The sequence below is a fragment of the Amphiura filiformis genome, chromosome 14, assembly GCF_039555335.1.
Source record: "Amphiura filiformis chromosome 14, Afil_fr2py, whole genome shotgun sequence".
Lineage (NCBI taxonomy): Eukaryota > Metazoa > Echinodermata > Ophiuroidea > Amphilepidida > Amphiuridae > Amphiura > Amphiura filiformis.
Window position 1 is genome coordinate 65,234,850 of NC_092641.1, and position 16,722 is coordinate 65,251,571.

Below are 16,722 nucleotides of genomic sequence, written 5' to 3' on the forward strand. Positions count from 1 at the left end.
TTGCTCATTTTGGCACCGAATTCGATCGGTTCCAGTGCCTAATTAAATGAATGAGTGAGCCTTGAACAACGATAATATTAGCGATTGACTAGCGTTCTGAGTGTACATTCTTATTTTTTTAAACCAACAACAGACTGAGGTATACCATGTCACGTTCCATAGTTATGAGAAATTTCTCGTGTACTGCTACAACAATACAAATATTCCAAATTACGACCAATGAAAAGTTTCATTCTTTTGTAACAAGTCAATGGTAAAAATATGAAGCATCCATGGTTCTCAATTTCAGTCATTAAATTTCTTAGGGGGTGTGCAAAAATTATGAGCCCGGGGGAGGGTAAAATTGTGGGGGAGCAAGAAATTTTTGGCGAGCCGAAAGGGGGGGGGCAGCAATTTTTGGCAAGCTGGGGGGGCAAGCGATTTTTGGCACACATTCTTGGGACGGCTTTTAAATAAAACGCTCTAAAAAGGCTTAGGAAACCCATACGCAAACGCTTAAATATGCAACTTTTCCTGCTCGCTGCGCTCGCAACATGTACATAGACCGTTTTTGCAAATTGGGATCACAAAAATTTGGCATGTGCAAGAGGGGGGGGGGCAAAGATATTTTGGCGGGCCGAGAGGGGGGAAGCTATTTTTGGCGAGCCGTTTGGAAATTATTTGGGGAGGGCTCAAAATTATTGCACAGTCCCTAAGGAAATATTGACACGTTAGTGTGCTGGCCAACCCCCTAAAATTTAATGCTTTCGCTTTTGGCTCGATAAAAGAGGAAATATCTGATAGTGAAAACCAACACTTTGTGTAAAACTATATACATCTTTATGGTAATGACACAGTACTTCGTTATATAAACAATATTATCAAATGTACAATAAGGCAGCTTCTTTCTTCTGCATTTTGTCAGCCATTCAATTGACTTAGATGCTAATAGCATTAGGGATTTTGTCTGGATTCAGTACATCGTAGCTTTTATCCGGTCTGTCCTCGATTTGTTTTTCGAGTATTTCGAGTGCATCTTGGAACCTGAATGTAACAAAAAGAAAGAAAGAGAGAGAGAGAGAAGAGAGAGAGAGAGAGTAAATAAATTATATTGACTTATATAGGCATTCCATGCGTTACAATTCCCACTCCAAGTAGAGGGATCAATAACAACATCAATCGATTTGAGAAAGACCGAACACTGTCAGCAGAAAAACGTAATGTTTCCTTTGGTATTGACAAAGTACTTAAAAATAACATATGAAATGTTGGTCTCCATAGGGACAAGCTTTGCAAAATGCTCAAAATGTTATCCCAGTCCTACGAGTAAAGGGGTGGGGTTAAACCGTAAGGTGTTTCATCTGCAACATAGATTGTATACAAAATTTAATGTTTTTTGATGTTTTGTTACCCAGTAAACAATTGAATTTTCTTGATTTTGGCGTATTCTGCACAGCTATTAAGCCTGTTACCTATGCAGCAAAGCCAATCAAACCAATAAACACTGTAAAGGTTCGCTTAATAGAGCACACGGGATCATTTTCCTTACAGTAAATTTCACATAGGCATATATACCTTTTAACTGCACGTTTACCCGCTCCATCAAACTGGTAGTTAACTTCAAAGTCGCCAAGCTTTTGGGTTGCCCTTTTGCTTAAAATATCAGCGACGTTCATTGTGCCAAGTGTTTCAGGCATTGTAGGTAAGGCTTGTAGTATGTCATCTTCTTTCCGTTCATCCTGCAAAATGTGTAATGATTATTTTTGACTATAATACGTATCTGAATTTTTATAAATATTAATACCAAACTAAAACGACATCGTACGACATGGCGTAGGCATAATCGTTATCTTTAATATACCATCAATAGTTGCTTGTGTCCTTATTGTATAATAATTGCTGGCTAATGATATCCCGTATCCGACCCTTTGTGTGAAAAATGTATCTGTATTTTGTTAGTAAGGTTAGCATGTGTAAGTGATCTAACTTGATGACAACAAAAGCCAAAAAGACTGTTCGCTTTTCGCGTAATAAGCTCTTATTTGACCAATATGCAACAATATTCAACTGAATTCTGACAATTTCAACAAAAGTATTGTATAATGCAATTGTATTGTATAATGCAATTCAGCCGTTTGGCCGCGATGTTGTGCAGGTTAATAAAATCATATCATATCATATCAAAAGTTTTTTTGGAATATTTTTGATTTAAGGTGATTGAGCGCCATTGAATATGTGCGCATTAGAAATTCACATTATTATTATTATTTATGAATCAGCAAAACTTAATATTGAAGAACTCTTTTGTTCCTTAACATTTTGGTACCATAAATTCAACACAATTGCTCCCTTTTAAGGGGAAACGACGAATCGTTGGTCGAAGCAGCCTAAAAATGGATTTTCATTATTTTAATCAATATGTTATTGAAAAATAACACTTTCATGTTTTTCAAAAGTTCATTCCACTATTAATATACTTTGAAAACGTGCTTGATTTATTGTTGTTAAAATGAGTTTAATGAGTAATAACCTTAACACGGTTGTGTACTCCACGTTGTTTGTTTTGCGAAATTGAGCTTATGTGATGTGTGTGTGTGTACTTTGTTATGTTTTTTTTATAAATACAAGGAAAAAAAATCCAGATTTGTAAACCCCAACTGCACTATTTTATGGATTTTATTTCACTCTTTCACTCGCGTAAATAATTACATGTCATAGAGTAATATTCATATTACAAAAAACATAGCAAATTTCCTCTGGAATGTCCTTTTGCCGTTTGGTAAAAGGATTTATGGTTATAATTATGTTCGGGTAGGTCTATTTCTATATGTTTGGGTTTGAATATTAGGCTCAATACATTTAGAGTGATATTATCTCGTGAGGCCTCGAAAGTTCTTGATGTAAAGTTAGTACTAATCCATCCATCAAATAACTAATTGTCTTACCCCTTTATATACACTCGTCCCGTTGCTGATACTCTAAGAAAACGCGCTTTAAGCAAAACTTGACCGGTATATTATTAGTTACCCTTCGGATTAGATGATTAGAAAGAACAAACAAGTACCTTATCCCGCGGTGGATCACCATGGAGTAATGCTGGGTAGTTCAAGGGAAACCCATATTCTTCATACTGAAGAAAATTCACGGCAGCGTGGGCGACGCTGCATGTGTAGATCACTGACGTGACAGTCTTGACAAGGTCGTCGTTGCTTGAAAAGTGGCCTTTGGACGAATCGTCGAGACAGGGGACACCCTAGATTAAGATACCAAAATGTAAAAATAAAAGTTCGACATACACTTTCGCGCTGTTTCATATGCAATTTTGTTTTGCGCATCCCTGATGCAGTATAGATGGAAATGGTAATATTCAAAATAAATTATATAGATTTAACGCATACACAAATATTTAGGACCTGATTCCTCCCTCAATCTTTAAATCGTATCAGAGTTATTTTTACAGATGGCCTGAAGAAACCTTCTTGTTAACTTGATATTTCGATCACGAAGAACAAATTACCTGGAGTCCACATCCTCCTTCGTCCACTTTCTTGTGTAACTTCTCAGCCCAAGCCTGTATCTCGTAATCTCCAGCAAGACTTGCATCATCTGAAATAAGTTTGAAAAAGAATTTGAAGAAATATTTGAGACCATTTGTTATTTTTGACAACATTTTAAATCAACATGTGGCTTAATTTGAATAATTATACAAACGGAGAATCGCCGAAAACTTTTGTTTTCATATATTATTGGCATCTACTCCCAAACCGGAAGAACTATGGAAATATAATGCGAGTATAGACTCATTTCCTATGAATGTATTAATATTATTAAGTACGCTGCAGTTGTTTAGTTAAATGGCTAGATATGGCAGACCAAAATACTGCTCTCTTTTATAGGTACTTATGTTAGTTGTCAGATATCTCGTTGTTTAGCTTACTTGTGTAATGGTGCTCCACAATATCTTCCACGTATTTCTTAATGATATTGTGCAATTCCAGTGCGTCATCTCGAAATGTGTACTTGGGTAAGTCTTCTACACCTCGATTCTTGATGTCCTCTTTTAAGAAACCATCCACATCTAAACGCCATGGTTTGACTGTATCAGTCCCTTGGTATCGGCGCCGAATTATTTCCAGCATTCCTTTGACTCCAATGGTCATTTTGGTATCGACCCATCCACCTTCATTCAGTAGCAAATCCCTAGCAACTCTGAAAATTGCATAATTCATCATTTCACTAAATGAAACTTTGTAAACCAGAATGTTCACAATAAATTGCAATGAAACTGAACAATAATCGATCATTACTATTAATATTTTAATAGCGTTATTAATACTGTTTACTGGTAAGTCACGCTGTATTTCAGAAATACCTACTTGTTGATATTGAGCATGTACAAAAAATGCGGAGCCATCAGGCGGAAGATAGGATGCGACAATGAAACTGTTTGACGCAAAGCAAGGTACATGGTTTCCATGACGAGATGTGTGAAGGCAAGATGAGAATTGGATTGATGGTAGGACGCATCAGCGTTGTTGAACCACATCTTGGCCAAGAACCAGGTTAAATTAGGATCACTTGGAAGAAAAACCTGAAAGGAGTATGGCCATACACAATGTTAGGGCAGGGGTTCCCAAACTTTTTCCCGTGACCCAAATTTCATAAGACAAATATGGTTCAACCCACGTATGATACCAATACTGTTACAGAGTTATGTATATTATAGGGGCAAGGAATCCAGTTACTACACTGGAATTACAGTGACTCACGGCAAGCGGTACTTTATGATAAGAAAAGAGGTACCGATAGAATGCACCTCATTTCTTAACATACAGAGTGTCTCAATAAAAATAGGCCCTATGAAAAGTGGTGCATAACTTAGAATAGCAGCAGTAAAGATTCAAAAACCATGAAGTGTCTGCTTAACAATGGTGCACAAATGATCCAAATCCGTTCACGCGTCACTGAGATAATTAAATTTGTACAAATAGACACATTTTTAGACCATTCCAATGGGGTAATACACATTAACAATAATGTGTAGTTTATTATAAAAGATATAAAAGTCAACCCTTAACTTCATTAATTTCTTCAATTCTAAACTACAATGCAGCACATTATTGGTAATGTGTATTGTCCCATTGGAAAGGTCCAAAAATTAGTCTTTTTAATTATATCAGTGATGAGTGACCGGGTCTTGATAACAGTGACACCACTTGAACATATGCAATGTTATTACCCAGTGTCTATGGGGTCCTCAGAGATGTGGGGTCAAAGGTGGTAGAAAGAATCCTCGATATGAGGAGAACATGTCAAAAAGTCAAAAGGGTCATCAGGGGTCAAATAGCATTGCCATCAGCATTGCCTCTCACAGCAACGGGTGAACTAGTATGGGTAGGGGCCATATGGGTCACGTGAGGGGTCAAGAGGGGTCAAAAATTCTATTTTGTCAACACTGTACCCTTATTGTTATTATCAATCAATCAATCAATCAATCAATCAATCAATCAATCAATCAATCAATCAATCAATCAATCAATTAATCAATCAATCAATTAATCAATCAATAGACTATACTATATGCAAAATTACTTTCTACGACGACTTTGTAACTCACCGGGTTGTCATCTATATCTGTATCTGTCTCGATCTTCGTCAGCGGACTCTCCTCAAGGCTGCCCCCATCAATTGGAACCTTGCTTCGAAAGTGCGGTTTGAAGAGCTGTATAGCAATCGGCATAAGGTTATCGTCATTGTTCACAAAGAAAAGCGCTATTGGAGCCGCTATCTGCAGAAAAAAAGATATTCCAAGGTTTCCGGTCATTAATTTTTGTCAGGGCTATATACTACTAATTTTATATGGGAAATGCATGAATTAAATGAAATAGTAATGTTGATAAGCTATCGACAAAAAAAAATCTTTCAAATTACTACCAAGACAGTTTTGTATTTAAATAGATTATTATCCTCAGCTCTTTTAAATAACATGGGAACTTTTTTGTAGTGCTGCAGAATGATGAAACCTATTATGCACATAAATTGGCACGTGGCTCTTAATATTTGTAACACGTTTGTAATAAGCCCCCTCCCCAAACATCTTAACGATATTTGCCCGGAAATCGGCTCTAAACCTCCCAAACTACTAGTCATAAAGATTCATAAAAAGTATGAGTTCTTATTGAAAAGATCAAAGGTCAAAGTTTGTCCCATATCAATGCTTAGATGTTAAAGTCCCATTCATAGGTCAAGAGCATTCATCCCAGCGCAAGTGTAAAACATAAAATGAAATTGTTTATAATGTGCTTAAAAGTGAAGGATAAGCCATTCAAATTGTCATTTGGTATTTGGAATGGAAATTGGACAAAAAACAAAGAAAACAGCCGTATTGATGAAGTTGAAGCCCCGTTCAAATACAGTCTAATTTATATACCCCCAGTATAATTCACAGATACATGCAAATACCTTAAATACATAAATAATTAAAAATAAATACTTAAATAAATGCACAGCTTTCGACTGAGCTACTAGCAGGCTATATTAGCACATCTGTGACAATGACAAAGGTACCAAACTCTGAATTTTGATAAATTTGTGTACCGCAAACACGCATCTACGTCACTACCGAATCAAAAATATTACTCTTCATTTAAGAATGAGTGTTACAGCTATACTTACCAAGCCATTCCTACATTCTACATCGCTCAGAATGTCTGTGTAATCTACCATATAGAGACGCTTTGCGTCGATAGTTTCTTCGAATTGAAATCCGTTCAAGTAGACTTTCGTTGACAAATTGTCTTCTATATAACGAACATCAATGCTGCATAGAGAAAATAGAAAAATTAAATTGACAAGGTCAAGTTGATAGCAGACAATCACTTATGGCTTGATTACGATTGTACAATTTCAGTCAGTACAAGAAAGACATAGCCTACACATTGTATCACTAAATGATTGATCTTGAATTATTGTTGTTAATTGGTTTGGCATTTTACGAGTGTCATGTTGCTATAATAGGATCCAAAATGCGAATTGAAGGCAACGTACTTATTATGGAAGAGTATGTATAGGCAAATCAAATTATGAAATGATCAACTACTGATGGAAAAATAATTAGTTTCACATATCTTCCTCCTCAAAAAAAAAACAAAACACCAAAGTGCCGCAAATTTCAGTTGTGAAACAGTGCCCAGTTGGCATTAATCCAAATCCACCGCTTACAACCCACAACAATAGGCTTATAATACCACATTTCCAGCGATGGTGGGGTGGGCTTGGGGGGGGTTACTCGAACGGTGCTTTATACGTACCTTTCTTTCAGGGCTTCGTATGATTCAACACGTCGAATAACAATTGGATTGGTTCCAGTCAGACGTTGCTTCCCAAACATCTTATCCAGCTTGATCCAATCTTTATCTGCTTTGTTTTTGAGAGCGTTCATTTGATCGTCCACTATCTATGAATAATATTATTGCACTCTATATAAAAACAGCAACAAAATGAGTCAAATGAAACTCAATATTCACTTTTACTCAAGTTGAGTACAATTTAATCAATATTGAGTTATATTGACTCATTTTGTTGTTCTGTTCCCTTTGAGTAATTATGTAGGCATATTTATTGGAATGCAGATTATTATTTAGAATTGGTAGGGAGGTACAATTCAAGACATTGAAATAAGCGTGAAGTTGCGTACTATTGGACTTGTTTTTTGTTTTAAGTAATAGAGGAGAGCATGCAGTTGTATTTTCCACCGGGAGCCACGTGGGCACACTTAAGCAAATTGAGTTATGAGGTTTTAAAATGCTTTAATCAAGTTATGAAATATCAGATGAACAAGTCAAAGATCGTGTATCTGCAAGATACCTAGTTTAATGAGGTATTATGTCAAACCAGGTCAAAGTGTATAATAAAATGTACATGGGTCAAATTTTCAAAATGCTCCATATTGAATAAAACAGTATCTAATTATTCGTCTCCTCAAATTAATACAAAAAAGGTATTTGAAATAGATACATTTGTAGGATTGTAAATTAATACCAGTTGGTTAGATTTTCTTCTTGACAAATCCAGAATTTTAGAGTTTCATAATGACCATTACTTTGAGATCCACTTTTCCCACGGGATTGGCGATGTAACTATTGTAACTCTGTATTATTACCTTACCTTCGGTTTATCAAAATGTAGGAAATCGTGAGCGTATATGTTGGCAATATCTCCCAGGGTCTTCCATGACTTAGTAACAAAGGGCAGTAGCTTCTCCTTGATAGTGTTCATCAAACCTTGCTTCTTAAACACATTCTAAAATTTGTAAAAAAAAGGTACGCTCGTAATACCTGAGCTGAACAATGTTTCAATAAAGAGCGCTTTGAAAGAAAATGCGCCTCTTTGTTGTGAACAGATGAACTGATCATTGATAAAGTAGAACATGTCGACAATTGAACCTGGCTATGAACCGGGGATCTTTTCGGCTAAATGGCCTTATAATGATAGCCTATTTATTTTTAAAATTACATTACCCGAAGGATTTTAATTCAATTTGAAGAACTTAAAAGTACTTACGCTGAAGTAAGATCTACTGAACCATTCTGAAGAGGATTCTAGATCAGTCTGCATGTATCAAGGAAGAAAAACAATACCAAAGAATAAAAGTAAGCCTATACGTTAATCGCAAAATAGTATTAAATCATGAATTTCGAAGCATTGAAATGCTGAATACAGTGCATCTTTTAATTATAAATCTCCCAAAGGGATACTGATACTTGTAGTGAAATCCGGGATTAAAATGATAACATGCTATCGGTCTTTGTGTGGTATAAAGATCAAAGCGTTAGGGTACACTCCAGTTTCGTTTCAGATCTCCAGATTAACTCTACTTTGAAATTTCGTTTGATTTTTTAAAATTAAAAACCGCGGTCGCGGTTTGTGACAAAGGACAAGGTTTATTAGGTGTAAGTGTTACAACACTTCAAATCTATTGAACTCCACCATTCCCTCATTTCAAATCATAAGTTTTGATTTCTCTTTTGTTCAGAAACCAAAAATCAAGGGAGTAAAAAGTAGAGCAGATCTGGTCTGCAATCATAACACTATTTAAAAGCTGGGAGGACACAGTACACAACGTCATCATCCCTATATCTTCGTGTCAAAAATTGCCGGCGGATCCTCTCGTTTTTCAATAGCTACGCATGGCGATTTTGTTCGAGATAGGCCGAGCGACTCGGGCTAAGCATAGTACGACTATCATATGAGATACCATCAAGTTCTATTCTACACATTATTACGATTTGCGCATGCTCTAGTATCCCATATGGTGTTGCTATTACAAGGAAAACCAAGGTTTTGTTTTAAATACACTAACTTGAAATTAAATACACTAATTAGATATTTAAATCGAAAGTTAAAATTGTGATATATTTAATTTTGAGAATTACAATTATATAAAGGAACACATTTATGACCCAGGTGCTTGTATAATAGAAACCTCGATCACACGTGTATATCACAATGCATAATGTAAACTTTCTTTATCTGTGTCAACAATAGAATATTGATCACCAACGGAGTATGGAGCTTTATGAAAAAAATATTTATAATGTAGCGTGTTGACACTGTGCAGTATAGGGTATATAACCATAAGTATACAGTAGCCTATTGTGCTAACATAATTATTATCATTATTAATATCGAAAATCTATCCCCGCGGACGACCGTTGATGCTCACTGTCGAAGGTGGCATATTAGACCCCGGTGACTTTTACTGAAGCAATTTTTACTGGAAAGAAAATTAGAAGATAGAGGGGAAAAGAGAGTGTGTGTGGGGTAAAGAGAAGGGGTGCGTGCGTTTTCACCTACGAACGAGGACACCCACTTGACATTTCACTTATACACTGCAGACACACACAAAAACGAGGACGTCCTCGTTTTTTTAACGCTTGCAGAGGGCGCTATACAGCTCAAAATTGCATAGGGGGTAGGTCCCCCAATGCCGGTAATATGTCGAGGTCCTCGGTTAGTCGATTAATTGTCATGTTTTCACACAAAAGTCCACGGTTAGAATGTGAAAATTCAAATGTACAAGGTCCTCGGTTTTACTGTTAAAAGTTAGGTGTCCTCGTTTGGCGGTGGATACGAGTAGGTGTGGGTGGGTGTGTGTGTGTGTGGGGGGGGGGGGGAAAGGCAGGGAGAAAGAGAAACAGATGGGAGAGAGCATTGGAAGTGAAAAGGTAAGGGCTAGAGATAGAGAAGATATCGATTGTAGGGGAGGCGAGGAGGGGGGAGGAGACACGTAGGGTCATCCTACGTGTTATATAGACGAATCCAATTTCACGCATTCCTACACCTTAATGGCAGCCATAGTCGCGACAGGGACTCAGCTATCTCACCTAAAATGTGAAATTGAAATGATGCGGCCTTGAAGGGTATTTTAAACTGCATTCTATCACCCGTGTTACACGTAGACAAAAGAATGATGACAGTTTACAACACAAAAGAATCTAACATCGAATTTTAAGCGGGTTTAATCCACCCAATTGGGCACTCACAACACCTGTTTGGTGCATGCGGGGACCCGATAATGGCCGACCAAATCCTGACCATGACTTGGCTCGTTGGATTTGTCTATAGGTGGGGGAGAGGGGAGCCTAGGTTGTGCTTACCGGGGATAATAAACTAATTCATAATCAAATCATCTCCATGCATCGTTTATGTTTCATACAAACAAACAAACAAAGCCCCCACCCCACCCCATCCCTCAATGTACGCGCATGTATATGATTTCTAGGCCTTTCCAGTAAAAATTGTTTCAATAAAAGTCATTAGCTTATTGGAAGTCATATAATGGCCTTCCATCGATTCTGGTACATGGGATTAAGGACATGAATCGATTTTGTTTATAACACCTACAATTACAATAGTCGCCCCTTTTGTAATGTCGAATGCAAATATTTCGATGGTCTATATTTTTTCACAGCTAAAATAGCCCTGGCTTATTGGGTTTTCTAAACCACGTTTTTCAATGTAGATCGACATGCTCGATTTCTCTCCTCGTGAATATTGCACTGCGAAATTTAAACATTTCTTTTGTATACTTAGATCAGCTAACTTCAAACCAAATAATTTCTTCTTCACACCATTATATAAGAAACTGAAATGAAAACCGAATCTCCTTGATACAAATGTTAAGTTTTTAACAAAAGATAGAAACAAAGAAATCAATATCTTGTGAGTCAAGAGGTTAGGCAGGATAATAGGAAACCACGTGACCAAAACTAAAACCAAAACTAAAACTCAATATTTAAAATGAGGTATTGTTTTCTATTCATAAAACGTAATTAAGTCTGCACAAAAAGTTACGCAGCTGTTATAAATACGCCTATAGTGTCAGAACTAATAATCGTGTTCACAATATTTCAACATAACAAGAAGGATGATTTATTTACGCGCATTTTGATACCCCATTTGTCCAATTTCGTTCAATATTGACAACACAGCAGTGTTTTTAAAAAGAAATACCCGAATTAAAAAGTTGCAGCTATTTGTATTGATTTGAAGTCAGCGCGAGGCTAATGAACGGTTTTATGTGCCACAATGCGTCTCAGTGCAGTTATACTACACAGCAAACATGATTCGAGTTTAGCAGTACTTAAACGTGGTTAACAGGAAACTACTCCAGCAAAATCACTCGATAAAGTCTAGTCTATCCTCCACATTGCATGGTGGACTGCACTTATGCCCAAATATGGCACTTGCCAATCAATAATCACCCACTTGAAATCCCTTGACTCGCTGCACTGACCAAAGTTACTCATCACGCCCATTATAATCATACACCAATTATACCCCGAGTAGATGTACCTTATTAATGGTGCAGTTGTTAGAAATGACATCATCAAACAATTGAGCTGTCTAAAGCTACCTCTAACTAACTAACTAACTAACTAACTAACTAACTAACTAACTAACTAACTAACTAACTAACTAACTAACTAACTAACTAACTAACTAACGAACTAACGAACGAACTAACTAACTAATTCGTTCATTCATTCATTAAATTAATTAATGTGTTTATTTATTTAAAAGAGGCGCTGAAGTTGAAAAATGCTTTCTTCTATATCTTGTCACCATTTTAAAATTTGATCCCATGTAGGAAAAGTCGTATCAACCATAAACAAAAACGGGTCAGATATGTTAGGTGTCCGTCAGTGTAAATGCAAGTAAATGAATTTTTACTAAAATAGGGATTATTAAAAATCCTCATGTATATTGTACCAATGGTATACCACACATAGTGACTCTAAAAAGTCAATTTAAAAATGTTGTTATATAGTACAGGGTGTCCCAGAATGATCTGTACCGGGAAAGATAGAATTTTTTAGGTATGAAGGGCATGTTAAATGTTCATATTGTTTTAAATTTTAAGTTTTACATATATTTAGCTTTCTCAGATTTTTTAGATTTTAAAAATTGGACGTTTCTAGTAGAAGTTATAGAAGATTGCGTAAAAATGGTGAATTCTAAGTTTTGACAACGCAACCTATTTTGAAAATCTGTAACATTACTAACCGTTCAGCACAAAGTTATTTGGAAAAAGTTATGCAGGTATTTTAGTTGTGCCCTGTTCATATTTCCACTAAATAGCCGATATCTATCTATTATTTATGACGTTACGAAGCAATCATTACATGGAATTAAGGATTTGCGGCCTAATCCCATTCTCTCTTTGGCGGTAGTTTTAGTTATTGTGGTGTGAGGTCCATGTAATTTGAAATGCTTGCAGAGGTCGAACTGGTTGTGGTACAGAAAAGATGGCTCCTCAATTTATTGTGCAGCAGCGTAGATTCCTTTCAAAAACTTACTGGCAAACCGGCAGCTGTGTTGAGACGCAAAGAAGATTCGAGCACGCGTTCCAGTCAAAGGAGCGATAGTGTATAACGTAAAGAAGTTTGACGAGCACAGAACTGTCAGGAATCGGCAGAGTGAAGCTTCAGGTGCTCGTAAGACTGTAAGAACTAGAGCGAAGATTCACCCATAGTGGGTAGGAGAACATGAAAACTAATATGAGATTCTGTATTAGGATCACATATTAAGTATCATGTGAGAGTATACTCTTGTACTCCAGAAGACAGGATCACATATTAAAGAAAAAGCGCCCTCTGTTGTTATTAATCGTATTTAATGCGTATTTACAACGTTGTGAATAAAAATTTGACACCATAGAATATAAAAACTAGTAATTTGATAAGTTAAAATAAGATTTTTAACGGAATAAATCTAAATAATATGATTATGCAGTTTATTCCGTTAAATATTTACCCCATAATTTCCCTCATTCTTCAGGCCTTGCCCTCTATCGGGTGCTAATTTAAAGTTTAAGCTTGATTGCTATTGTTTCTTTGTAAGCCTGCGGCGCAACCTTGAACAATATTGTCCTTGAGATAACGCCCCGTAGCCACCCCCCAGCCCCATACCTCATTTCAATTTTTAACATACCCATATCATGCTTTTTATATTCCATAGTGTCGCACACTTTAATATGTGATCCTGTCTTCTGGAGTACAAGAGTATACTCTCACATGATACTTAATATGTGATCCTAATACAGTATCTCATATTAGTTTTCATGTTCTCCTACCCACTATGGGTGGATTGCAGCTGTCTGGCAAGCTTTAAGGCCCAACCCCAACAGTAGTTGTCGTTGAAATGCTGTGCCAAACATCCCACGTTCTTTATTTAATCGTATCGTGCCATTTTCAAGGGTATGCGAGTCGTTTGCGCTGAAAATGAAAAGCAGTTTTTCATTGATTTTACATTATTGCATGCCACGCCAAAACAAATAAAGGTAGCGTGCTGAAATTCACAGAATAAGTAGGAGACATGTCCAGCATTATAATGCATGTATCAAAAATAGATACACTGCCCGTCTTCTATTTTTAGTTATTTTTGCAAACACGGTACAAATCATTCTGGGACACCCTGTATCTTAGGAAACCAAAACACAAAAATGTTTACGAAATTAAACTTGTGTTCAAACAAAACATCAATAAATTCACTGCAACTATAGTCAAGTAATGCTTATCAAATATCTCTGCGAAAAATCACAAAATGTATGTGTACGTCTTTCACAAAAGTAATTTTTTTTAAATTGGACCAAGTTTAAAAAATGGTGAAAAGAAATAAAGGAAATACTTTTTTTAACTTTAGCGCCTGTTTTACGGTTTCAAACGTGTTTTTTTGGTAGATTACCTTTACCGGGATACAGTCAGCAGCGTTGTGAGAAAAGCTGTACCACTTTTTGTCAAGAAGGATTCCTTCTTTTCGTCTTTGCGGAGACGTGTCCAGTTGGGGAAGTATTGCGTCCCAGAGTTTGACCAACTGAAAACAAATACATTATGTAAAAATAATAAATTTACCTTTGTAATATTTGGATATTTAATAGACGGATAAAAGGACCTTTGAGAAATTTATATTGGAAACCTTATGCTACACCAAGGAGACTTCTTGCACAAATTGAACCAATGACTGCTGACAACTACAAGGAAGCTCAAGCTGCAGTAATTTGGTCATGTTGCAGCCCGCAGTGTCGGGTAGAATCACTAAGGCCCGGGCACTAAGGCCCTGTATCCATAGGCTGTTCCCTTGTGGCTTGTGCCCTTGTTCTGTGTTCACTTGTTCCCATGTGACCTGCCACACAGACAACGAACCTTTGTTTTGCTTAGTGGCCACTAAGCAAAACAAAGGTTCGTTGTCTGTGTGGCAGGTCACATGGGAACAAGTGAACACGGAACAAGGGCATAAGCCACAAGGGAACAGCCTATGGATACAGGGCCTAAGCGTCACTAATACTAAAGGAAAGACCTCAAGGAACAAGCGCAAAAAACCCGAGGCAGAGGACGTCCAAGGACAACGTCCAAATCAAACACGGGGAATGACCACCAACACAAACACAACCAAGACAGGAGCAAATGGAGACAGATCGCAGCTTACTACCCCCCCGGACGAGGATGTCACCTGAGTAAGTGAGTTTGGTAGTTGTAGGCATCCATTTCATCAGGCTTCTGTCTTTCAGTTGAATATTATTTATATACAAATATTTACATGAGGGATCTGGTAGAATCTGTTGGTCCTGGAGGTTAACTGGAGACCCAGGGCCTACTATTTATTTTTCAAAAACCGTAGGTCGAGGAATTTAGTAGGTCCACGGTCTCCAGTTCACCAATGGGAACAATAGATTCCACCAGATCACAAAAATAGAGCAGTATATTTTCGTTTTATAGCCTTCATTGATATATTCTTTGTTTATTGATTGGTTAAAATAATAAAACACAAGGCCATTATTATGGACATATGCCTGGGCATGCAGGTAACATTGCTTAGGCAAAGCTAGGCCGAACGTTCTTGCTTTGTTTTGATTCAATACACATGCACGCATCACACACGGTTGAGTGGCTAAAGCTTATCATGAAAAGTTTGAAACCTCTGCAATATCACCGTGACGTGTAGCCTGTTCTTTGTTATAATTATCGCCGTCAATAGAATTACGATACTGATAAAACGTCAAATAACTCTGATTATGCCATGAAACCATTGTATTTTTGCTGCAGTTCTGCGATACTGGTCTGCTTTGCGATACTGAGATCCCGCGTACGTGGCGAGTTGCACCGACCACTAGAAATTTCGACACGGCATCGAGGTCGACCATGCATACGCGCTCAGCGGGAAAATAGTACTTCAAATAGTACCTCATTCCCTCGTCAATAGATATTTGTTAATCCTTCACAAAATAATGGAAACTATTTTTGGGCACGTGATAAACTTTTAACCAATTAGTGAAAGAGAATATTTTAATGAAGGATATATAAACAAATTGTTATCATAAAGATACTTTCTGCATTGGTAGCTTAGTACCTGTCTCCTCATTGTTATCCAACGGTGAAATGGAAACACCTGTGTTGAACTTGTGTTGGCCGCGTCTGGTTGGTCTTTGTCCAGCGTTTTTATCTCGATTGTTTCTACAAACCAAGACAAGTCAGTTTTATTTCCCGTACGTTCAATCCATACTTCAACTTTGTCCACGACTGTTATTTCGGTGCTAATCTCGATCGTCTGTGTCGATCCTGGTGCAAAATAGCCACTGTCATATTTGAAAACGTCACTCTTTTGCCCTTCTTTGTCATGAAGTTGCACGCAGACGTTGCCTTTGCTGTTTAGTGTTTGGCCTAAATAGTTGCCAGTTGTTATCTTGATTTCGAATTGGGGTGCTGCTCAACATAAAACACGATAAATTATATTGTACACACAGCTAAAAACATTCATAACTGACATTATTTTCAATTGGACCGACAAAAACATCAAAAACATCAACAATAAAAACAACAACAACAAATAATCAATACTGCGACATCCATAAATATAATAGTGTACAACAACGCCTAGATTGGCTGCGGTCTTGTTCTAATTTTCATTCAAATTTAACAAGCTTTGGAATTGTACCCCTTTTGACCTTTGGTTAACCTCTGGTGATCTTAACATGACCTCCATCATATTTTGAATCATATCAGGATCATACTAATTTTCATTCAATTTGGACAAACTACCCCTCCTTGACAATTGTACCCCTTTGACCTTTGTCTGACCCCTGGTGACCTTGAAATGACCGTTAGCACGTTTTGAATCATAACAACATCACATAATAATTTCCATTCCAATTGGACAAAAGCCAAATTTACTTATGTAAAAGTC

At 36.9% G+C, this 16,722-nt stretch overlaps 1 protein-coding gene across 1 annotated transcript in view; it reads right to left on the minus strand.

Annotated features, from left to right (window-relative positions):
• Positions 1–411: 411 nt before the first annotated feature.
• LOC140170450 (polyunsaturated fatty acid lipoxygenase ALOX15B-like) overlaps positions 412–16,722 on the minus strand; it is an 81,178-nt gene continuing 64,867 nt past the window's right edge. The window contains exons 3-15 of the mRNA XM_072193818.1: positions 15,889–16,241; positions 14,227–14,355; positions 8,542–8,589; positions 8,146–8,280; positions 7,290–7,435; positions 6,655–6,799; positions 5,597–5,767; positions 4,356–4,570; positions 3,917–4,188; positions 3,497–3,585; positions 3,044–3,232; positions 1,555–1,718; positions 412–1,023 (exon numbers count right to left, since the gene is read on the minus strand). Coding sequence (XP_072049919.1) covers positions 918–1,023; positions 1,555–1,718; positions 3,044–3,232; positions 3,497–3,585; positions 3,917–4,188; positions 4,356–4,570; positions 5,597–5,767; positions 6,655–6,799; positions 7,290–7,435; positions 8,146–8,280; positions 8,542–8,589; positions 14,227–14,355; positions 15,889–16,241 — 2,162 coding nt within the window. The 3' untranslated portion in view covers positions 412–917. The remainder of the gene's footprint in view (positions 1,024–1,554; positions 1,719–3,043; positions 3,233–3,496; positions 3,586–3,916; positions 4,189–4,355; positions 4,571–5,596; positions 5,768–6,654; positions 6,800–7,289; positions 7,436–8,145; positions 8,281–8,541; positions 8,590–14,226; positions 14,356–15,888; positions 16,242–16,722) is intronic.